Source organism: Sus scrofa, chromosome 6 (genome assembly GCF_054392235.1).
Source record: "Sus scrofa isolate SSC_HxYL_T2T_F1_AM1 chromosome 6, Sscrofa_HxYL_maternal_Yorkshire_Landrace_v2.0, whole genome shotgun sequence".
Classification (NCBI taxonomy): Eukaryota; Metazoa; Chordata; class Mammalia; order Artiodactyla; family Suidae; genus Sus; species Sus scrofa.
The window spans coordinates 51,617,038-51,640,341 of NC_139388.1; the positions used below are offsets into that span (position 1 = coordinate 51,617,038).

The following is a 23,304-nucleotide window of genomic DNA, read 5'->3' on the forward strand; positions in this document are numbered from 1 at the left end:
GGTCAAAGTTTGCAGCCAGAAACTTGGGCTGCTGCAGAAATTGCATTTTAAGAGTGAAGGCACTGCAAGCTGGGGCTGGTTCCCGACTAAACCTGAAAGAGCTTGGGTGGTGGGAAAACCACACCCTGCTCCAGGCGGGGCTTGAGGTTTTCAGACTCATTTTTCTGCCCCTTGAGACCCTTAGGCTGAAGGCCCCCGAGGCCATGCCCGGCTTCAGAGTTTATCTCTGGGTGGGCAGTGGAACCAAGGACCCCCTCTCCGAGCGGAAGACTCCAGAAAATCTTAATTCCCCTGGTCCCCCAGGGCTCATTGTTTTTATATTATTTTTCTTTGCCTGTTTAGGACTTATAAATATAGATAGGAGTTCCTGTTGCAGCTCAGCAGAAACGAATCTGACTAGTATCCATGAGGACACAGGTTCGATCCCTGGCCTCACTCAATGGGTTAAGGATCTGGAGTTGCTGTGAGCTGTGGTGGTGTAGGTTGCAGACGCAACTTGGATCTGGCATTGCTGTGGCTGTGGTGCAGGCAGGCAGCTACAGCTCTGATTGGACCCCTGGCCTGGGGACCTCCATATGCCACAAGTGAGGCCCTAAAAGAAAGAAAACAAAAACGTTGTCTAGGGAGGGAAGGTGTTTGGGCAGAAGGAACCACCTGTGAGAAGGTAAGGACGAGGGAGAGGACCAGAGACAGAGACAAGGAGAGACAGAGACTCAGCGACAGAGACACACCCTCACCGAGAGAGCCTGAGACAGACAAGGGAGAGGCAGGAACTTGGCTGGTTCCCAGAAGCCCTCCTTGCCCCAGGGGTGGGCACGGAGCGTGAGGGGCAGGGGCGAGTGGTGGTGGGAGACAGGGGAGCAGCAGGGTCCTGGCTGGGGCTGGGGGGGCGGCCTGAGGGTGCACGCGTTGTTGTGCAGCTCCTGGGTGGAGGCGGGAGACAAGGGCTGGATGAGGGCCCTGGGGGGGCAGGAGCCAGGACAGGGGAGGGAACCAGAAGAGCGTGACCAGCAACTCCTCAAGGGGTGGGGTGACCTCCATATGCTGCAGGTGTGGCCCTAAAAAGCCAAAAAAAAAAGGAATGTAATAGTTCCTACCTTCTGGCATTGTGAGGAGTGAATGAGTTGATACATGTTCAAGCCCTAGAGTTATTATGACTTCTTATGACAGCTGATGGGGGGCTGAATGGACAAGGCACAACTGAACCAGGACGGAAGGGGGTGAGTGGGGTCACACGCACTCACGAGGCACCATCAGGCAGTTTATTAATTTTATTAGAGGCTTAGAAGGGAGTCCGACAGGCTCTTCCTCTGTGCGCCCAAGGGTTATGGCCCCAGGAATAGATCAGATCTGGACGTAGGACAAGGTGACATCGCCCTGGATCTCCAGCGTGTCCACCCCTTGGAAGTTCGAGAGGCGATGGGAGAAGTCGAAGAGGTGCTGGCCATTGGCGTAAACCTTGAAGCGATCCAAGCCACAGCGAATGGACAGCTGCAGGGAGAGGGGCGGCCGTGAGCCCAGGCCCGGGACAGAGGCTTTGGAGGGAAGCGGGGAAAGAGAGACCCCAGACTCACATCGAAGTACTGTCCGGGAGCAAACGGGTTGAAGGAGCTCTTCCTCTCCTCGGCTCCCCACTTGCCATTCAGATAGCTGTTCCGAACCACGATGCCCTCGGTCAGGCGGGGGTTGATGTGCAGAGCCACGTCCCCTGAGGAGCCCACCTTGAAGTTGATGACAAGGCTGGGGGCAGAAGGGGAGGTGGGAGTAAGACGGGGCAGGGATCAGGGGCCAGCGCCTTGCTCTCCAAGGAAGGAGGGGAGTGGAGGTCCCGTGGTGGCTCAGCGGGTTAAGAACCAAGGAGTATCCATTAAGATGTGGGTTTGATCCCTGGCCTTGCTCCGTGGGTTGAGGGTCTGGCGTTGCCACAAGCTGCGGCGTGTGTCGCAGACACAGCTCAGATCCCTGTGTGGCTGTGGCTGTGGTGAGGCTGGCAGCTGCAGCTCCGATTCGACCCCTAGCCTGGGAACTTCTGTATGCCACAGGTGCGGCCCTAAAAAAAAAAAAAGGGGGTGTGGGGGACCCCGAATTCTGGACTCTTGGGTCTCCATCGGAGGAGGGGGCTGAGGGCGCTAACTCTTAGGTCTGAGGGGCGAGAGGAGTGAGGAGTCACGCCCAGTCTCCATCCCGTACCTCTTGCCCGAGGGGGGCACATAGCCCTTGATCACGATGGTTCTTCGGGCCACAAGGCCCCCTTGCAGTCTCGCCTTATATGGCACAGGCTGTGGGAAGAGAACATGGTGTCCCAGCATCTCTCAGGTCCCCAGAAGCCAGGTGCAGGGACAAATTTTCAGAGAGGAAACGTCTCAAACCCCCGACCCCTCCCCACCCTGAACCCCACTCCACCCTCACCCCACCCACCCACCTCCTGCCCCACACACTCTCTGCCTCTGCTTGCTCTACTTCCTACCTTCCCAGGGCTCCCCACGGTTCAGGACCCCCTGCCAACCTTCAGCTCCCGCTTCCCTGCCAACTGCCCATCTCAGAGCCCTAAACACCCGCAGGACACTTTACCGGGTTGAAGGTTGGGGCTCCCTCCATGCACTGTAAAGCAAGGAAGAAGAGCTATTACTCTATAATATTTAACAAGGATCAGGGCACACCTCCTACAGGCAGGCGTATCTCTAGGGGCTGCATCAGCACAACTGGGGCGCAGCCTCTCCGACACCCTCTGATTCTTGTCACCGCCCCCTGCCAACTGGCCACACAACCCTCCCACTTACTGGCAGGTTACACGGCTGTTGGTTGTGCTTTCCAGGACCCTGTATGGATGGATGGAAGGCATGGATGGTGAGGGAGGCTGGGGGTCCCTTGGGAGCCCCAAGACCTCCTCAGCCACTGAACCCCCACGTCCAGGGGAAGTCCATGTACTTACTGGGTACCCAGGATTAGGCATGGGTCCCTGTGGGCAGAGAAGGAGAAGGGGGCAAAGAGGGGGACCCCAAACTAGGGCCTGGAGCATGATGAGGATGCCTGTCCCAGGCCAGCCCACCAGCACCACCCAAGGGATCCCTGGGGTCAACCCAGATGGGCCATTCATGGAGAACTTGTCATGGTTGGGGGTCTCCTGTGCACAGTGACGCTCACCCCACCACTTGAGGAGGAGCTGGTCACGATCTTCTGGTTCCCTCCCCTGTCCTGGCTCCTGCCCCCCCAGGGCCCTCATCCAGCCCTCGTCTCCCGCCTCCACCCGGGAGCTGCACAACAACGTGTGCACCCTCAGGCCGCCCCCCCAGCCCCAGCCAGGACCCTGCTGCTCCCCTGTCTCCCACCACCACTCGCCCCTGCCCCTCACGCTCCGTGCCCACCCCTGGGGCAAGGAGGGCTTCTGGGAACCAGCCAAGTTCCTGCCTCTCCTTTGTCTGTCTCAGGCTCTCTCGGTGAGGGTGTGTCTCTGTCGCTGAGTCTCTGTCTCTCCTTGTCTCTGTCTCTGGTCCTCTCCCTCGTCCTTACCTTCTCACAGGTGGTTCCTTCTGCCCAAACACCTTCCCTCCCTAGACAACGTTTTTGTTTTCTTTCTTTTAGGGCCTCACTTGTGGCATATGGAGGTCCCCAGGCCAGGGGTCCAATCAGAGCTGTAGCTGCCTGCCTGCACCACTGCCACAGCCACTCAGATTCAGAGCCGAGTATTCGATTTACACCACAGCTCACAGCAACTCCAGATCCTTAACCCATTGAGTGAGGCCAGGGATCGAACCTGTGTCCTCATGGTTACTAGTCAGATTTGTTTCCACTGAGCCATGATGGGAATGCCCTGTTTTTTTTCTTTTTCTTTTTTTTTTTGGCAGCACCCTCAGCATATGGAGCTTCCCGGCCAAGTATTGAAACCAAACCTCAGCTGCAACCTACGCCACAGCTGCAGCAATGCCAGATCCTTAACCCCCTGTAACACAGCGGGAGGTCCTAGACCACTTTCATTCACTCTTTTTGTTTCCCCCTCTTTCTAATGAAGTCCTTTTTGCCTTGACTTCCACTGTAAGCCAGCTATTCTGAAGGCTCTCTAAAAATAGCTTTATGAGGAGTTCCCATTGTGGCTCAGCGGTTAACAAACCCAGCTAGGATCTGTGAGGGTCCTCACTCAGTGGGTTAAGGATCTGGTGTTGCCGTGAGCTGTGGTGTAGTTTGCAGACGCAGCTCAGATCCTGCATCGCTGTGGCTGTGGCTATGGTGTAGGCCGACAGCTGTAGCTCCAATTCGACCCCTAGCCTGGGAACCTCCACATGCCGCAAGTACGGCTGTTAAAAAAAAAACAAAAACAAAAACCGCCACAGAGCCCTGATGAAGCATGAGAGTCAGATGAACACCCACAGGCCCGAGGCCCTCTCATGGATGAAGGGGTTCCCAGCACTGCCTCATTCAGGAGGCCGAGGTGGGGTTTCATCCGGGCCTCTGCCACTCATGAGCTCCGTAACCCTGGGCAAGTTATTTAAGCTCTCTGTGCCTCAGTTGCCACATCTGTAAAATGGGGCTGATGGTCATCAGAGTGCTTCCCCTGGGAGGGGCTGGGGGCTTGCAGGTTGGGAAGGCGCCCTCAGCTGAAGGACCTGGGGAGGGGTTTGGACTCCAGCTTCTCCAAGCAGAGCTGCGGTCGATGTTCTAGTGTGTGTTTTGGTGGCTCGTCATTCTCTGTGGCCCTGGGAGCGGGGTTTCATGGTCATTGAGCGCCTATCTGTTCAGCCTGCACAGAGGCTGCTCAGCCATCTTCCAAGGTGCGGACGCGACGGCCAGGCCACAGCCACCCTGTTGTTTGGTGCCCTTCTCAGCACAGCCCTTCTGGTGCCTGTGCAGTGGCAGCTCCTTGTGATTGTCGGGGAGCTTCCCAGCTGACTGACCACATCAGGCCACTTTCCAGGAACACGCTTCTACGTGGTGGTTTTCATGCTTCCGTATGTTCTCTTTCTGACTCAGCTTATACACTGAGAAAGCCAGCCCTTCCTTAAGACTCTCCAAACCTCCTGTAAGACCCCAACCCGGCCCTGACCACCTGTAGCCAACTGCCATCTGGTGACATGTCTGTCCTCCCAGGAGACTGTCTTGGTTGCCACTGGGTCCGTGCCGTTACCAGGCAAAGGGGCTGACACAGAGCAGGGGCTCAGGAAATCAATGGGTGGGGGGGATGAATTACGGAAGAAAGCAAGCAAATCAGATAAATAAATAACCACGCACCGGGCTGGGGGCGGGCTGGCCTCCGATGAAGTTGATTGATTGAAGCGTCAGGTCCCCATCCACTTGCAGGTGGGTGACCAACTGGACTGGGATCCGGTGCCCAAACTCATAGAAGGGATCACCGTTTACCACCACCTGGAAGGCAGGGGTAAGGTCATGGTCAGCACCTGTGACCTTGGGAAGGTAGAGACAGGAAGCAGGAAACAGGGATCTTGTTAACTTGGGGTCAGAAGGCTTGCGGGGAAGCTGGGATAACTTCAGAGTCAGGAATCTTGAATTCACAGGTCAAGGGTCAGGCTGGGATCAAAAGTCAGCTCCCCGGATCGGATCGGTGGCTAAGAGAGAATAGGTACTTTAGCCTGGGGATGGAGCTTGGGAGGGAATTGAGTAGGAGTCTTTGTTCTGGTCTCAAACGAGTTGGGTTTGAAGTCTAGCTCTGACATGTCTTGGCTGTGAAACCTCAGGTAAGTCACTCATTTCTCTGAGCCTTTGCACATCTGTAAAACGAAGGCTCACTCTGGGATCGCTGGGAAGGTAAGTTGAAGGCGTTGGAGAAATCCTGGGTAGAGCCTTGGCCTGATATCACGTCTCAGCCCAGGTTAAGCCATCACAGTTCTACTTTTAGCACTAAGCAGGGAGCCCAGGGCTGAGAGCCAGCTCCCCAGGATCCAGAGCCTCCCGCGTACTAAACACTTGACTCAACCTGGTAACAGGCCCATCAGCTCTGTGGAGCAGGACAAGGCATGGTCCTGGTTGTTCAAGAGAGCAGAGGTAGAAAGACCCGCTTAGGGTCACACTCTGGGAACAAACTTGAACCCGTGCCTGTCCAACCTCAAGCCATGATGCTAACCTCCGGTGATGAGGTTAGAAAGCTGGTGCCCACATGAGGACAGATAATGTCCAGGTATTTTTCTCCAACCCTGAAATCGCCCCCAGGACACTCCTCGCGTGGGTCAGGTGGGGAACAGAGGGCACAGGGTGTCCCCCGCGTGTCACTTATGGCGAGTGGAGGCAGGGGATGGAAAGCACTCAGCAGACCCAGGGGGTCCTGCGCAGCCAGCAGGAGCACATACATCATTAATCTAACAAAGGCATGGGAGTTCCTGGGGTGGCTCAGCAAGTTAGGAATCTGACTAGTATCCATGGGGACGCGGATTTGATCCCTGGCCTCAATCAGGGGGTTATGGATCTGGCATTGCCCTAAGCTGTGGTGTCGGTCACAGCTTGAATTTGGCATTGCTGTGGCTGTGGTGTAGGCCGGCAGCTGCAGCTCTGATTCGACCCCTAGCCTGGGAACCTCCATATGCCGTGGGTGCGGTCCTAAAAAAGAAAAAAATACTCCCTTACTGCTTGTCAGTCACAATATGTGGGCCTTATTTGGACCCTGATTTGAGCAAACAAACTAGGAAACAGCAGGCATCATGAAATGACAGGATCGAGACTGGATCAAGACTGGGCATGTGGGGACTAAGGAAGAACTATCCATTTTTCAGGTCTGAGAGTGGCATGTGACTGTTTTTAATGAGATTATAAACTATCTGGGATTTGCTTTTAAATAATCCAGGAGGGAAAGTGAGAGGTAGAGAAGGGAGCAGAGGAGCCCGGAGCTGACAGCCATGGGGGTGGCAAGGAGAAGAGGGCTTCCCAGGCATGAAGGAACCCTCCTTTCGTGTGCATTTAGACTTGGGGATTAAGAGGAGTTCCCGTCATGGCGCAGTGGTTAACGAATCCAACTAGGAACCATGAGGTTGTAGGTTCGATCCCTGGCCTTGCTCAGTGGGTCTTAATCCTTAGATCCGGTGTTGCCAGGAGCTGTGGTGTAGGTCGCAGACCCGGCTCGGATCCCATGTTGCTGTGGCTCTGGTGTAGGCCGGCAGCTACAGCTCTATTAGACCCCTAGCCTGGGAAGCTCCATGTGCCGCAGGAGTGGCCCTAGAAAAGACGAAAAGACCAAAAAATAAAAATAAAAAAATAGAGTTGGGGATAAGAGAGTGCCAAGATACGCATTTCTCAAGAACACAGAGGAGCAAGATGATATACAGGGAATATAGTAGAAGGCTTTCCGTGGCGGAGGAATTGGAATGAGAAAAAGAGATGAGAGATTTTTTTTTTTTGGCCATGCCCTGGGCATGCAGAAGTTCCAGGGCCAGAGTTGGAAGCAGCGCCACATCAGTGACCTGGGCCACAGCAGTGATGATGCAGGATCCTTAACCCGCTGAGCCACCAGGGAACGCAAGAATTTTTATTGAAAAAAAGAAAAATTTTTTAAAAATGTTTAATTAAAAAAAGAGATGAGCGAATTATTTAATCGACAGGAAAGGAGGAAAAGAAAATGAGGTCGGGAGGGGAAACGGGAGAGGAAAAAAAAGAGAGGAAAGAGGGAAGGGGAGGGAGGAAGGGAGGAGCCTCCGGGAGGAGGGGGAGGGGAGGGAGAAGGAGGGGAGGGCGGGGGAGGAAGGAGGGGGGGCGGGGGGGGAAGGGGGGAGGCGGGCGAGGACCCGCCCCTGCGGCGCCGACCTGACGACCTGACCTTGTAGTGCTCGGGCAGGACCATGATGACCAGCTCGAAGGCGGCGCCCTTGCGGAAGGGCATGCTCCTCTTCTTCTCCTCGTTGCCCCACTTGCCGTCCTGCTGCGAGTTGAAGACCACCTTGTCCCAGCCATCGAAGCGAGGATTGAAGTGGAAGGCGACATCCGCCCCCGGGCCCTGCCCCACCACGAAGTTCACGAAGAACCTGGCCGGACAGGAAAGGGCTGTTCCTTTGGCGCCGCCTGTTCCCACTCTCTCTGTCCTACCCTGTTCCAGAGTCCCTGACAAGAGTGCGAGTAAATGGCGGGGCCAGGTGGGGGGGTGGCGCCTTGGCCACTGCCGACCCGAGAGTGGAGGGGCAGGTGGGGCTCCGCACTCCTGGCGGCAGATGCTCACCTCCTACGCTTGGCTCCTTCCTTTTCCATTTTAGATCCCCCCCCCCACCCAGCTTCCAAGGGAGGCTCCTGGGACTTGACTCCAGCCCCAGGTCTAGCTGCCCCCTCCCCGGCTCCCAAAGGCCGTTCCCTACGTGCAGCCCGCGGGGCCCTGTGAAGACGCAGTCAGAGCCCTCTCCACCACACCCCCCTCCACACCTGCAGTCTTCACATTATCCTGAGGGGACAGGCCCACGCCTGCCTCAGGGCCTTTGCACTGGCTGTTGTTTCAGCCTGGAATGCTCTTCCCTCAGGACATTCCCAAGTTCCCTCTCTCACCTCCTTCCAGTCTTTGCTGAAAAATTCCCTTCTCGGGAACCTTTCCCTGGCCGCCTAATTTAAAGGGACAACGCCACACTCCCTCCCCCACATGACACCCCATCTCCCTTCCCTCCTTGTTTGTCTCCAGCATTTATCACCATCTGACTTATTTTTTTATCCATTTCCTCTACTCAGATGTCAGTTCCATGAGGGCAGAGATCTTTGTCCTCTCGGTGGCTCTGTCCCCAGTGTCTAGGCACAGAGTGGGCACTCAGTGCGCAAAGAGACAATGAACAGAGAAAACAGCAGTCCTATGAGGTCAGTTCAATTCTCATCACCATTTTAAGACCATAAAACTACGAGTTATTACAGCACTTACTTTACCGCTCTGTGTTTTACACATTGACTCCTTCAAACAACCCCATTTTACAGATGAGAAACTAAAGTTCAGAGAGCTTTTCCAGTCACACAGTTGGTGAGTGACACAGCTGGGATGTGAACTCAAGTGGCCCGGCTCTGAGCCTGTGATCATAATTCTTTCTATCCCACCCATAAGTTCCAATCCAGTGTCCCTGCTCTGGGGCCACCTGTCATGGTGAGTCTCCCTGACACCTCCCAGGGCCCCTCTTCTGTTCTGATCACCAAGACCTGGACTCCCCACACCAGGGCTGGTCTTTAGCCATCAGGTGCAATGAAGGAAAGGAAGTAGGCCTCCTGTACCTGGGTTGGAAGCCCCTCTGCCCCGTGTGTGGCTCCCTCCCAGCCTAGCCCAGCGTGGGGAATGGTCTCACCTCTTCATGTGCTCGTTGGCCACTCCTTGGATGTAAACGGACATTCCGACTCGGAGACCGCCTGGGATGGGCTTGTAGTAGGGCAGCGTCTGCAGAAGCGGCCAGGTGAGGGGCCTCGAAGGCCATCTGCATCTGCCTATTGCAGCCCTTCCCCATCATTGCCCTCCACCCCCACTCCCTTAAGCAAGGGGTGAGGAATCGCATGAAGATGAGGAGAGCTGGGGGGAGGGTTACAGATGGATGTAAATAGCCTGAGAGTGGGGGGGGCAATAAGCCAAGCCCCAGGGTCAGGATGGGGTAAATCAGACCCAGTGTTCAGTGGGCACCTCTGAGGCTCAGGGGTGAGGGTCAATTGGTGCATGGCGGGCAGAGGAGAGCTAAGCCAGGGGCTGGGGTAACTCACGGGATTGTAGGTGGGCTGGTAGCCTGGTGCAGGGACGAAGGCCATCTTGAGAGGCTGGGCTGGTGGCTTCTCCCGTGAGAAGAGCCGCAGGACTGGAGAATGGTGGCAGATGGCAGGTTGCAAGTGGCTCTTATATCTGAGGATAAGGGCGTGGCTGGCAGGGCTGAGTCCACAAGGTCTTTCTTTTGGTCATCCCAGGCTTAGATCTTCTAGGGCACTGCCAATTTCCTCCTACCAGTCTCACTGGTGACCAGCCAGAACCCAGATCATCTGGGCCAGGCCTGGGGGACTCAGCTCAGGGCCCCCTCCTCTAGGCTTTTTTGCAAAAAGGAAATGCTGGTGAACTTTGGTCCTACCAGGGCCTTATCAGAGCCCATAAAAGTGCGCCTGAACCTTTGTTAGCTGAGGGAGGGTGCAGCCAGAAGGGCTGGGCAGGACAAGGCTAGGAGTGGCCCAGGACAGATGGGCAGTGGGAAAAAAGTGAAAGCAGAAGCAACTGGGTGCTCTTGATGCTCCCAGGAACTGTGAAATGACTTAATGGACTGTATGCCCATCACACGCCTCTGCTGTGCGCACCGTATTTTGTATAGAGTGGCTTAGATCACTGACTTCTGGAGCTAGAGGTTCTGGGTTAAAATTCTTCCTCCGCCAGTTTTTTTTTTTTGGCCGCACCCATGGCATATGGAAGAGTCAGGGATTAAACCCATGCCACAGCAGTGACAATGCTAGATCCTTAAACTGCTGATTCGCCAGTAACTCCACTTCTTGGCTTTTGTTCTTGGGCCGTGCCTTAACTTCAATTTGCCCATTTTCCCATAAATATTCAGAACGGGACTTGGCATATAGAAGACACTAAAGTAATGCTTGGTGGAGTTCCCACTCTGGTGCAGTGGGTTAAGAAGCTGGCTGCAGTGGCTCCGGTTGCTGCAGAGGTGAGGGTTCCATCCCCGGCCCAACACAGTGCATTAATGGATTTGGGGTGCTGAAGCTAGCACATAGGGATGCAGATTGCTGCTGTGGCTTGGATTCAGTCACTGGCCTGGGTTCTTCCAAAGGCCATGGGTGCAGCCCTAAAAAAAAATTTTTTTTAATTAAAAAAAATTTTTAAATAAATTAATGCTTGGTCTCTTGCCCTCATTTCAAACATAAATCCAGGTGTTTCCTGGTGGCTCGGTGGGTTAAGGATCTGGTATTGTCACTGCTACGGATTGAGTTTGCTGTGGCATGGGTTCAGTTCTTGACCTGGGAACTTCTGCATGCCATGGGCTCGGCCAACCCCCTCACCCCAAACAACAACAAAAAACAACCAAAAAACCAAACATAAACCCATGAGGTTGGGAAACGAAAACTTGAAGCTTAAAGAAATGAGGCAGTTGGCCCAAGACCCGGTAAGCAGTGGAAGCCTAGCCAGACTTCAGACCAGATCCCCCACGGCTGTGCACTGAGGGCGTGGCAGGGTGAACACCACCCCCAGCCCACGCCTGGAACAGGCAGATCCTCTGCAGCCATTCAGCCCAGAGGAAGTCTCGACTTTCTAGGGGCCCTGGCCTGGACAGCGTGCCGCCACTCCAAAGGGTCACTACCTGCATGGCTCCCATTTCCACTGGTCAAATCTCTATTTCCAACCTTCAGCACAAGCGTGGTCCTTGGAGCCCCTGGGTGCACCAGGTTACCCCCCTTTCTGCCTTTCCTCTCTCTCCAATAAGAACACGGGGTTCTTTACACTGCTTTATTGTTCGCGGAGTGAAGATAAGACAGGAGGAAATCAGTGTCATAAAGTTATAAACTGGGAGGCTGAGAAGACAGCGAGGTGACCATCTTCACCAGTCCTCCCTCTCTGGTTGAGGCACGAGGCGGGTCAATGCCAGGTCCAGGACCACGACCTGGGCCGAGGGGCCTCTCAGAGCTTGGAGAAGGTGATGGTCTTCAGTTCCTTCTTCTCCATGGCGGCCTGGACAGACTTAATGACGTCCTTGGTTTGCAGCATGCTCATGTTCCAGGATTTCTGGATAAAACCCGCAGCGGGGAAAGGAGAAGATGCAGGCAGATTTTAGTTGGACCAATAAAAAGGCAGCTAGCAGGGCACCAATCAGAAGGCAAGGCCTGCAGAAGGCAGCTGTGTCCTGATTGGCCGGTCTGGGAACACGGGAGGGGCTCTGATGGGTCAGATAGGAGAACCTCACCATGTAGTTGAGGCCCTCTGCCACGGAATGGTCGCGGGAGTAGAGCAGGTTGATTTTGGTGCCCTGCACCGCCACCGGGCTCTTGCTGGCAATCTCGGCCGCCAGGGCGAGGGCCGCCTCAAGCAGGACCTCCTGGTCTGGGAAGATTCGGCTGAGGAGGAAAGGAACTGGGAATCGGGAGGTCTGCAAAGGGCTCTCCTCTCCTTCCCATGGATGGAAAAGTGCCAATCACAGTAGAAAGCAGAAGACACTCCAGTGAAATGGACCAATCACATCAGAGGGAGACGGTGGCCTCCAGACCACGCAGAGAGAGGAAGCTGCTTGGAATCCGAGTGGGGAGGTACAGAAGGATCCAGAGCCCCACCCAGACCTTCTTCACCCCGGGCCTCGGCCCCTACCTGACCAGTCCACTGTTCAGGGCCTCGTCAGCCATCATCTTGCGGGCGGTGAAGGCCAACTCGTTAACCAGGCTGCAAGAGGGCAGGGTGTGTCAAGGGACAACAGTCATCCAGGTCCAGGAGATGCTGTGTGTTCCCCTTTCCCAGGCTCCCCTCACCCACCTCTGGTTTCCAATGATTTTGGGCAGTCGCTGCAGGGTTCCCACATCCGCTGCCAAACCTATGTCCACCTCCTGAGGGGAGCAATCGTGTCAGTGCTTGGTTTTGGCCCAATATTGCCCCCTCTGCAACCTCAATGCCGGGGAAATTCTTCATCTACTGCAGAGGTCCCACTCCATCCCCAACTCAAAGGACCCCCCCCCCAAATACTCTGTTTCATTCCCACCTGCATACTTTTACCCATGTAGGTTCCTTCAGTCTAGAATAGAATCCATCTTCTAGTTCCTCTGCCCTCCCAGTTCTTTGAAGTCAGTCACGTTTCTCTCCAGCCTTGCTTATCCCAGCCCCGACCCCTTCCTCTCGTGAGCTCCATCCTGCCTCCCACCCCCTCCAGCACTGACCCTACGGCGGGCGGCGGCGGCGGCGGCGACAGCGGCAGCAGCAGCAGCAGCAGCAGCAGCAGCAGCAGCAGCCCCAGACTCCCCGCCCCCACACCTTTAGCGGCTCCTGACCTCACAGTCATGCATGCACGACTGACCCCTGACTTCCTCCACGGCCAAGTGTGACTTTTTTTTTTTTTTTTTTAACTTTTTAGGGCCTTATCTGCGGCATATGGAGGTTCCCAGGCTAGGGGTTGAATTGGAGCTGTAGCTGCCAGCCTATGCCACAGCCACAGCAACGTGGGATCTGAGCCAAGTCTGTGACCTACACCACAGCTCACGGCAATGCCAGATCCTTAACCCACTGAGTGAGACAAGGGACCCGCAACCTCATGGTTCCTAGTCAGATTTGTTAACCACTGAGCCACAAAGGGAACCCCCCAAGTGTGACTTTGTAAATTTCAATTCCAACTCTTCCATGAGGCCCTCCAGGCTCACTCCCACCCCCTTAAGTTTGCTCTGTCCTTGACCTAGCCCTCCCCTGACCCAGCTCTGCCACTCATTTCCCAGCTCTGGGAGGGACTCGAGGAAGCAGAAGCTCAGGAGGATGGCTCACCTTCACCTGGAAGAAGGCATCCTGGGCACAGTACCGGATGTCACAGGCAGTGATGAGATCCACTCCTGGAAGGTTGAGGCTGGATGGAGACACTAAACAGCCACTGGACCAACCCCCACCCCCACCCAGGTGGAACAGGTGCATCTTGGGTCAGAGTCTAACTAGCAACAGATCTGAGGCTGGAGGCCACTGGCTGAATGGGTGCTGGGTGGCTGCAGACTCACCTCCACCAATGCAGCCCCCGTGGATGGCAGCGATCACCGGCTTAGGGCACTGGGAGGGGACAGGAGGGGTGGGGTCAAGGCTGGTCCAGGAGCAGTGGGCCAGGGGGGATGCCCTGCTAGCCTCCTAGTGTCACCTTCTCGATGACGCTGAAGGTCTCCTGGTATTTGGAGATGAGATTATGGAGGTGCCAGCTGATGCGGGCCACATCTTCTCCTTGGGGCTGAAAGATGTCCGAAGCCATGTCCACAAGGTCGATCCCTGGTGGGGAGATGTGGGGGGGCTCAGCTTGCCTCCCAGGCCCCACCCGTTGCCCCAGCCAGAGGGTAGAGCCCAGGCAAACCACCACAGTGGAGAAAGCAACTCGCACAGGATTTCTGGAAGATTGCATGTGGGGTGTGACGTCAACACAAGCTAATGTGTATCGAGTCTTCACTCACTCAAGCCTCACAAGGACCCTGAGGTAGGCTCTATTACTATCCCCATCTTACCGGGGGAGAAACTGAGGCACAGGGAGTTTAAGTCACTTGCCCAAGGTCACTCTAGCTTGTGAGCAGTGGAACTGAGATTTCAAACCCAGAACCAGGCAGCTTCTCCAGGGGCCATGCTTCTTCCCATAATGCCAGATGGCCTAGAAGTCAGGGTTCTGGGCACAGGCAATTGCATCAGAGATGGTCATGTCTCCTGAGCTGGGAAGACCGGAAGTGGAGCCATTTTTGTGGCTCCAACTTTAAGACAATCCCAAGCCTGTCCCTCTACTAATCATTCTCTATGACCCTCCTCTGGCTACCATCATCTCTTCTGGTCTCCTCACTCTCACCCCTGCGAGGTGAGAGTCCATTCCCTTCTTTTTCTTTCTTGTCTTTTCAGGGCTTCACCCTAAAAACTACACCCTACATGTGGCATATGGAAGTTCCCCAACGAGGGGTCAAATCTGAGCTGCAGCTGCTGGCCTACATCACAGCCATGGCAACATGGGATCCCAGCTGCGTCTGTGACCTACACCACAGCTCGTGGCAATGTCGGATCCTTAACCCACTGCGTGAGGCCAGGGATTGAACCTGCATCCTCATGGATACTAGATGGATTTGTTACTGCTGAGCTACAACGGGAACTCCTGTTCCCTTCTTACTTAGAATAAAATTCAACACTCAGCCATAAAAAAGAACAAAATAATGCCATTTGCAGCAACATGGATGGAACTAGAGATTCTCATACTAAGTGAAGTAAGAAAGAGAAAGACAAATACTTTGTGATATCACTTATATGTGGAATCTAAAACATGGCACCAATGAACCTAGCTACAGAACAGAAACAGACTCAGGGACACAGAGAACAAACTTGTGGTTGCCCAGGGGGCAGGGGTATGGGGGGGAGTGGGATGGACTGGAGTTTGGGGGTGGTAGATGCAAAGGATTATTTAGAATGGATAAGCAATGAGCTCCTGCTGTACAGCACAGGGAACTCTATCCAGTCACTTGTGATAGAACGTGACAGAAGATAATATATGAAAAAGAACGTGTGCATATATATATAACTGAGTCACTTTGCGGTACAGCAGGAATGGACAGAACTTTGTAAATCAACTATAATAAAACAAATTTTAATTGAAATCTTTTGCCAAAATCTTACCAGCCCTGCAAAAGCATCATTTCCAACCTATTCCTGGGCACGTGGGCCTCCAACAGCTGTTCCAACACAACCCACTCCTTTCCCAGGGCCTTTGTGCCTATACTGCGCCCTCTGCCTAGAACAGCCTTTCTGCAGCAACGGTCGGTCTCCATACTGACTCCATCATGCTGTTCAAGCCTCAGGGAGGCCCGCTCTGGCCACCCTGGCTAAATAGCAGCCTGTCACCCTCCATTTCCTTTCTCTGCCTTATCTCCACACTGCCCTCTTGTTGTTGTATCGTTGTGTGCTTATCTCGTTCAGTGCCTGACTCCCTTTCTAGGATGTGAGTTCCATGAGCAGAGGCGTTTTGGCCTTTTCATCCACTACTCTATCCCCAGTACCTAACAGGGCCCAGTGCACACAGTAGGTGCTCTGTAAGTGAACAATACAGACAACAATCCCTGCCCCCACGAAGCTGCCCTTCTATGGAGGAGATGAATAAAGAAGAAAATGCATTTTCTCAGGTGTCGATAAGTATGAAAAGAGAATGGAAGGAGGGAAGTGGAAGGGAGTGCGCGCGCAGTGAGGGCTGCTGCGGTATTCACTGGGGTGGTCAGGGACTCGCTCGCTGAGAAAGTGACATCTGAGTAGAGATCTGGAGGATGAGAGGGAGGGGGCTGTAGGGAGAGCTGGGATAAGAACTCTAAATGTCAGGAACAGCCAGTGCAAAGGCCCTGTGGTAGGAATGTACCTGGTCTGTGTGAGGACCGATGAGGGGGCCCATGCAGCCGGTGTGGAGTGAGCAAGGGGGAGAGGCGGAGTCAAGGTCAGAGAGGTGGCAGAGGCAGAGTCTGTGCGGCCTGTGGGCCAAGAGGAGGACTTTGGCTTTGACTCTGACTGAGATGGAGCAACGTGACAATTCAGAGCAGAATTTCTACTTTCTGAAGTTACCTCATGGTTCCTAGTCGGATTCGTTAACCACTGAGCCACGAAGAGAACTCCAAGAATTTCTACCTTCTGAGGTTAATCATTCTCATCCTTTTGCTTGTTGTCTGAACAATGATATCTGACACACCTGAAAAATCATTCCCACATTCAACCACACCCGGGACTCTGCAGCTTTGTTGCCTCCACGGCTTGTGCAAATGAACAAGACCTGGGGAGTGTTGACTCAGGGTAGAGCTGAATTTGTGTGAGTTAAATATGAGTAAGATGGAACACCTCTGTGACCCTGGCCAGGCCACTCCATCCTCTGGGACTTGGGTTTCTGCTCTGGAAAATGAAGGTAAAACTTCCAGAGAGCTGATGGGGCTACAAGGTTTTGAGGAGACAGGTCCTGGGGGCCCTTTGAGCAGCACCTGGCATGTGACGGCATCACAATGGTTACTATTATTGTATCATGCACGCCACCTCAGTGGCGGCCAGAACAGCCTCCAGCAGCCTACAGGCATCTGCTGGCTTCCACACCAGGTCTGGGAAGCTTGTATGACTCTGTGGGAACCACGCTGAATCCCAGAACGCGCCCAGTTTGGGATCTTGAGACACCTCCTCCCACTGGCTCGGCTGGTCTATCTGCCCTACCTGGATCGACAGACATGGGTGTCTGCAATCTCTTGGGTTTTCTGGTTTTTTCTTTTTCAGTCACCCGTGGCATATGGCGTTCCCCGGCCCAGGGATCAGATCCAATGCCAGACCCTTAACCCACTGTGCTGGGCCGGGGATCGAACCTGCATCCCAGAGCTCCCAAGATGCTGCCCATCCTGTTGTGCCACAGCGGGAACTCCTGCAACCCCTTGCAATAAAGAGCCCCAGACCATGGTACAAGGCAAACCCCTCCAGGGTCACAACTCATGCCAGAGAGGGCCCCTGTCTTGTTCCCTGTGAACCTCTAAATGTTTCTGATCTCATTCATTGTCACAATTAAGTTCTTCAGAGTCATCAATAATGACAGAGACAACAAGAAGTTTCCCGTAAATTAACCTTTTGTGCCTATTAACTCATTTAATCCTCATGGAAGCCTGACAAGGGGGGTGCTAAGAGCACCTCCGTTTATTTCAGATGAGGAGCCCAGAGAGGCAAAGGTGTGCACAGGTGGCAGAGGCGGAAGGTAGCTGGCTACTTGGGCCAGGTATACTTTTTGTGTGTGTGTGTCTTTTTCCCATTTCTTGGGCCACTCCCACGGCATATGGAGGTTCCCAGGCTAGGGGTCTAATTGGAGCTGTAGCTGCCAGCCTACGCCAGAGCCACAGCAACGCGGGATCCGAGCCGCGTCTGTGACCTACACCACAGCTCACAGCAACACCGAATCATTAACCCATTGAGCAAGGGCAGGGATCGAAGCCGCAACCTCATGGTTCTTAGTCAGATTTATTAACCACTGCACCACGACGGGAACTCCCAGGTATACATTTTTTTTTTGGCCGCACCCGTGGCATGTGGAAGTTCTGGGGCCAGAGATCAAATGGAAGGCACTGCAGCAGCTTGAGGCACAGCAGTGACAAGACCAGGCCCTTAACCCACTGTGCCACCAGGGAACTCTAGGCCAGGCGTACTCTGAACCAGTCTGCCAGACACTGGGGCCATAGCCACTTAGCGATCAAGAGCATGTATTCCACAGCTATGCAGCCCTCGTTCCAAATCCCAGCAGTGAGAGTTCCCGTTGTGGCTCAGCGTTACGAACCCAAGTAGTATCCAGGAGGACACGGGTTTGATCCCTGGCCTCACTCAGTGGATTAAGGATCCCCACTGCCATGAGCCGTGGTAAAGGCTGCAGATGTGGCTCAGATCCTGCGTTGCCGTGGCTGTGGCGCAGGCCAGCACCCTGGGTGTGAGGAAAAAGAAAAAAAAAAAAAAAACAGCAGTGAGAATTAGGCAAGTTTCTTCCCTTCTCTGGGTCTCAGTTTCCTCACCTATCAAATGGGGATGATGACTAAACTTTTCACATCGGGCTGTCGTGAGAATTCATACGTGTAAAGTGCTCAGACACTCCGTAGATATAAATAAGTGTGGGGAAGTTGTTTTTTTTTTTTAATTAATAGTTGCATTCTCTCACTCAAACTCCTAATTAAGGCGAGTTTCTTCTTCCTGGACTTCAGGTCGAAAATGAGACAAGACAGTCCGGATCAGCTAGAAGCTGAAAGATGAGGGCCCCAGGCCTGGCACAGCAACAGAGGAACCTCATCCTGCACTGCCCCAGGGCGAGGGGTCAGAAACAGGGGCTGCCCCCTGCTTGAGCTCTCGGACCTGGAAGGGGGCTGGCACTGGAGGGACCTCACCTAAGGTCGACCCAGGGAACCGCAGAGACCAGGGAGGGTTGTAGAAAGAAAACAAAGGACATGCAAAGATGGTAAACGTGGAAATATGTTGTTTTTTTTGTTTTTGCCTTTTCTAGGGCCGCTACCTGCAGCATATGGAGGTTCCCAGGCTAGGGGTCTAATCAGAGCTGTAGCCACCAGCCTACACCACAGCCATAGCCACAGCTACACGGAATCTGAGCCACGTCTGCAACCTACACCACAGCTCACGGCAACGCCGGATCCTTAACCCACGGAGCAAGGCCAGGGATCGAAGCCGCAACCTCATGGTTCCTGGTCGGATTCGTTAACCACTGCTCCACGACGGAAACTCCCAGAAAAATATATTGTTTACTGTTTGTCTTCCCCTGTTGAGTTCGGAACTCCATGAGGACAGGGCCCTGGGCTGTCTCAGTTACCACTGAGTCCCCAGCAATGGCCTGGGCCCCACGCACAAATCAATGTACGTGACCTTTCACCTCTGGTACGGACCCTCCCACAGATGAAAACTATGTACTGTGGTTGGACAAGATCCAGTTACCTGATAGTACCTGGCATATTCTGGAAGAAAGGACGGCCCAAGTGAGCTCTCTGTTTTTAAAGCCTTTAGCCTGGAGTTCCTGCTGTGGCGCAACCGGCTTGGCGGCATCTTGGGAGCACAGGGATGCAGCTTCCATCCCCAGCCTGGCACAGTGGATTAAGGATCCAGCTGCAGCTTAGGTTGAAACTACAGCTCAGATCTGATCCCTGGTCCGGGAACTCCATATGCCATGCGGTGGCTAAAAAAAGAAAGAAAGGAGTTCCCATCGTGGCGCAGTGGTTAATGAATCCGACTAGGAACCGTGAGGTTGCGGGTTCGGTCCCTACGCTTGCTCAGTGGGTTAACGATCTGGCGTTGCCATGAGCTGTGGTGTAGGTTGCAGATGCAGCTCGGATCCCGAGTTGCCGTGGCTCTGGCGTAGGCTGGTGGCTACAGCTCCGATTAGACCCCTAGCCTGGGAACCTCCATATGCCGCGGGAGCGGCTCAAGAAATAGCAAAAAAAACAAAGAAGGAAGGAAAGCCTTGAGCCTGCGTTGTAGCAGGCTGAAGTTGTGCTTAAAGAACTGGAGGACAGAGTCCAGGGTGACCTTAGCTGCTGGCAAATTAGGGGGTAAAATTCCAGAAAACAGAAAGCCAGAGAAGGGAGCCTCAGATTCCGTGTAAAACCTCTGCCCAGGTCTCTTGCTGACTGGTGAAACAGACATGAAGCTCAGCAAAAGGTTTAAAAACAAACTTCAGGAGTTCCCTTGCAATGCAGGAGGTTAAGGATCTGGCATTGTCAGTGCAGCAGCTTGGGTTGCTGCTATGGCACAGGTTCAGTTCCTGGCCAGAGAACGTCCATATGCACGTCCGTATGCTGTGGGCCTTCCCCCCCAAAAAAAACCCCAAACCCCAAAATAACTGACTTCAACTAAGTCGCTAAAACAGGAAACTTAATACTCTGGAATTACACAATGGGATCCAGAGTTTCCACATCATTTTCTTCCCATATCCCAATATCCAGGATACAATCCAACCTTACTCCCAAAACAAAGAAACAAGAACATGAGACTGAGATAAACAGAGTCACACCCCAAGGTGACCCAGGTGCTGGAATTAGGAGACAAGGATTTTAAAGCCATTATAACTACCCTCAATGACACAAAGAAACATACGCTCATGACAAATAAAAAGAAATGGAAGACAAGTTAAAAAAAAAAAGGAAATTTGAGAATTGAAAACTATAATACAGGCGTACCTCATTTCACTGTGCTTCACAGATACTGTGTTTTTTTAAAAAAATGAAGGTTTGTGACAATCCTGTGTTGTTAAATGGCTGGAGTTTTTTTTCTAGTAATAAAGTATTTTTATTTATTTATTTGTCTTTTTTTTTTTTTTTTTTTTTTTGTCTTTTTAGGGCCGCACCCACGGTATATGGAGGTTCCCAGGCTAGGGGGGCGAGTCAGAGATACAGCTGTCAGCCGGTACCAGGGCCACAGCAACGTCAGATCTGAGCCACATCTGTGACCTGCACCACAGCTCATGGCAACGCCAGATCCTTAATCCACTGAGCAAGGTCAGGGATCGAACCTACAATCTCATGGTTTCTAGTCGGATTCATTTCCGCTGCGCCATGATGGGAACTTGTAATAAAGTATTTTTAAATTAAGGTAAAAAAAAGCAAAGTCCTTTATAAAATTTCTATTTTTTTTTTTGTTTGTTTGTTTTTTAGGGCCACACCCGTGGCCTGTGAAAGTTCCCAGGCTAGGGGTCAAATCAGAGCTATAGCTATTAGCCACAGCCACAGCCACATGGGATCCAAGCTGCATCTGTGACCTACACCACAGCTCATGGCAATGCCAGATCTTTAACCCACTGAGCAAGGCCAGGGATTGAACCCCCATCCTCACGGATACTAGTCGGGTTCATTACCACTGAGCCACCATGGGAACTCCTTTTTTTAAAACATAATGCTATTGCATACTTATCAGACTACTAGAGAGTATAACCGTAACTTTTCTACGCACTGGAGAACCAAAAAATTAATGTCATTACTTTATTGCTATCTTTGTTTTATTGCGGTGGTCTGCAACTGAACCCACAGTATCTCTGAGGTATGTCTGTATCTGAAAATTTCAAAATCACTGGATGGGCTTAGTCACTGGATGGGCAAGAGTACAGATGAAAAGGAGTTGGTGCATACGGTCTAAGGAAAGTACCCAACCCAAAGAACAGAACTATGGGACAATCAAAAAACCTAACAGACACGTAACTGGAAATCAGTTCATGCGGGTGGAATAACTGCATGAAAGCCTGTTATTTATTTATTTTCTTTTTTGGCTGCCCTGTGGCATACAGAGTTTCCTGGCCAGAGATCAGATCCCAGCTGCAGTTGCGACCTACACCGAAGCTGTAGCAATGCTGAATCCTTCACCACTGTGGCAGCCAGAGATCAAACCTGTGTCCCAGCACTCCAGAAATGCCACTAATCCCGTCGCTCCACAGCGGAAACTCCAAAAGCATGTTATTATTATAAGACACTTTACTGACACAAAAAAACAGACTGAATGGTTAAGGCCAGAGATTCAAGAATGAAAACCCAGGAGTTCCCGTCGTGGCGCAGTGGTTAACGAATCCGACTAGGAACCATGAGGTTGCGGGTTCAGTTCCTGCCCTTGCTCAGTGGGTTAACGATCCGGCATTGCCGTGAGCTGTGGTGTAGGTTGCAGACTCGGCTCCGATCCTGTGTTGCTGTGGCTCTGGCGTAGGCCGGCAGCTACAGCTCCGATTCGTCCCCTAGCCTGGGAACCTCCATATGCTGCGGGAGCGGCCCAAAGAAATAGCAAAAAGACAAAAAAAAAAAAAAATAATAATAATAATAAATAAATAAACTATACTTCAAAAAAAAAAAGAATGAAAACCCAGATTTAAGAGCCCATGAACCTGTCAATTTCTGTATTTGAAAATGTTGAAAGTTGAAGTTAGAAGCTGCTTGAAACCCTAATTAAGAAGCCTTGATCTCTCTCCAGGAGCAGGGGAGGGTGGCAGGGGTGGGTATGGAGAGCACGTGGTACCTGAAGTGAACATTTTTCCTGCACCAGAGATCACCACCGCACGACAGTCAGGGTCCTGTGCGATCTTGTTGAAGCACACCACCATCTCTCTGCGGAAAGGGAAGGAGGCAAGGGCTGTCTGGGGGGGCGGGGGGAGTTCCCTGCTCTCAGGTCCTCCCCTGCCCAGTCCCTTAGCCCCTGCCTCCTCCTGCAGACAGGCCTCTCAGGACCTGCAGACCAGACCTCCAGAAGGCTCTGTTCATGGCATTTCTCTTCTCTGGCCGGTTTAGCTGCACATGAAGCACATGTTTCTGGACAGCTGTCACCTGAAGGGACTCATAGTTGTGACCTGGAGCTTCGCTGGGAGCAGCTTTGGAAGCCTCCTCTTGTGTAAAGGAGCTCATGGGGTGAAGACTAAGGCTGAGGTTGGTGGGGGCTGTCAATCCTGGAGAGACAAAGGAAGAGCATTTTTTTTTTTTTTTTTTTTTTTTTTGTCTTTTTGCCATTTCTAGGGCGGCTCCCGCGGCATATGGAGGTTCCTAGGCTAGGGGTGGAATCAAAGCGGTAGCCACCGGCCTACACCAGAGCCACAGCAACGCGGCGGGATCTGAGCCGCGTCTGCGACCTACACCACAGCTCACAGCAATGCTGGATCGTTAACCCACTGAGCAAGGGCAGGGATCGAACCCGCAACCTCATGGTTCCTAGTCAGATTTGTTAACCACTGAGCCAGGACGGGAACTCCCAGGAAGAGCATTTTATGACCCCAAATTGGGAGAAGAGCACCTTCAAAAGCAGAGGGCACACATCCATCTCAGTGACATTAGATTGGGGAACGCAGGCCTGTTAAGAGGCCTTGGTTCAGGAAGACACAGGCTTTTAAGATTAGGGTGCACTCACCAGTGGCCTCGGTCTGAGGGCCACTTCAAACCCGCGAAGGTGGTACTGACACTAGATTGGAGACACTGAGCTGACAGCTACCCCACGGTAGGACACGGGCCCTTTGCATAGGAGCACATGGACCCCTGAGTTTAATAAGGCGTGAGGACCTTGCTTGACCCCAGACAGGCCTCTCCGTTCTACAGTCGCCATGACAGGACGACAGCTCAATAGACCCCCAGAAGTCAAGAGATGACTCACGCCGAGTCAGCAAGCTGCGCACTCTGTGAAAAAACGCCATTGCCACTGCCGTCATTGCGACTGAAACGCCGGAATAGCCCGACGAG

General features: G+C 53.1%; 3 protein-coding genes across 9 annotated transcripts in view; 1 reads left to right on the forward strand and 2 right to left on the reverse strand.

Annotated features, from left to right (window-relative positions):
• NFKBIB (NFKB inhibitor beta) overlaps positions 1–23,304 on the forward strand; it is a 1,076,695-nt gene that overhangs the window by 979,933 nt on the left and 73,458 nt on the right. The window lies entirely within an intron of this gene.
• Positions 1,257–9,746, reverse strand: LGALS4 (galectin 4). 4 transcript variants are annotated; one of them, NM_213981.1, is given in 10 exon segments: positions 1,257–1,491; positions 1,575–1,740; positions 2,191–2,279; positions 2,572–2,601; positions 2,781–2,819; positions 2,933–2,959; positions 5,224–5,358; positions 7,754–7,958; positions 9,240–9,328; positions 9,643–9,735. In NM_213981.1, coding segments are annotated over 10 exon segments (972 nt in total). In that variant the 5' UTR covers positions 9,688–9,735; the 3' UTR covers positions 1,257–1,344.
• ECH1 (enoyl-CoA hydratase 1) lies at positions 11,358–23,285 on the reverse strand. 4 transcript variants are annotated; one of them, XM_084958749.1, is made up of 10 exons: positions 23,219–23,285; positions 22,322–22,523; positions 22,100–22,188; positions 13,737–18,032; positions 13,603–13,651; positions 13,379–13,443; positions 12,386–12,456; positions 12,224–12,295; positions 11,826–11,976; positions 11,358–11,647 (listed from the first exon to the last, which is right to left on the reverse strand). In XM_084958749.1, the coding sequence occupies exons 4-10, from the start codon at positions 13,989–13,991 to the stop codon at positions 11,543–11,545; spliced, it is 768 nt and encodes a 255-aa protein (XP_084814875.1). In that variant the 5' UTR covers positions 13,992–18,032; positions 22,100–22,188; positions 22,322–22,523; positions 23,219–23,285; the 3' UTR covers positions 11,358–11,542.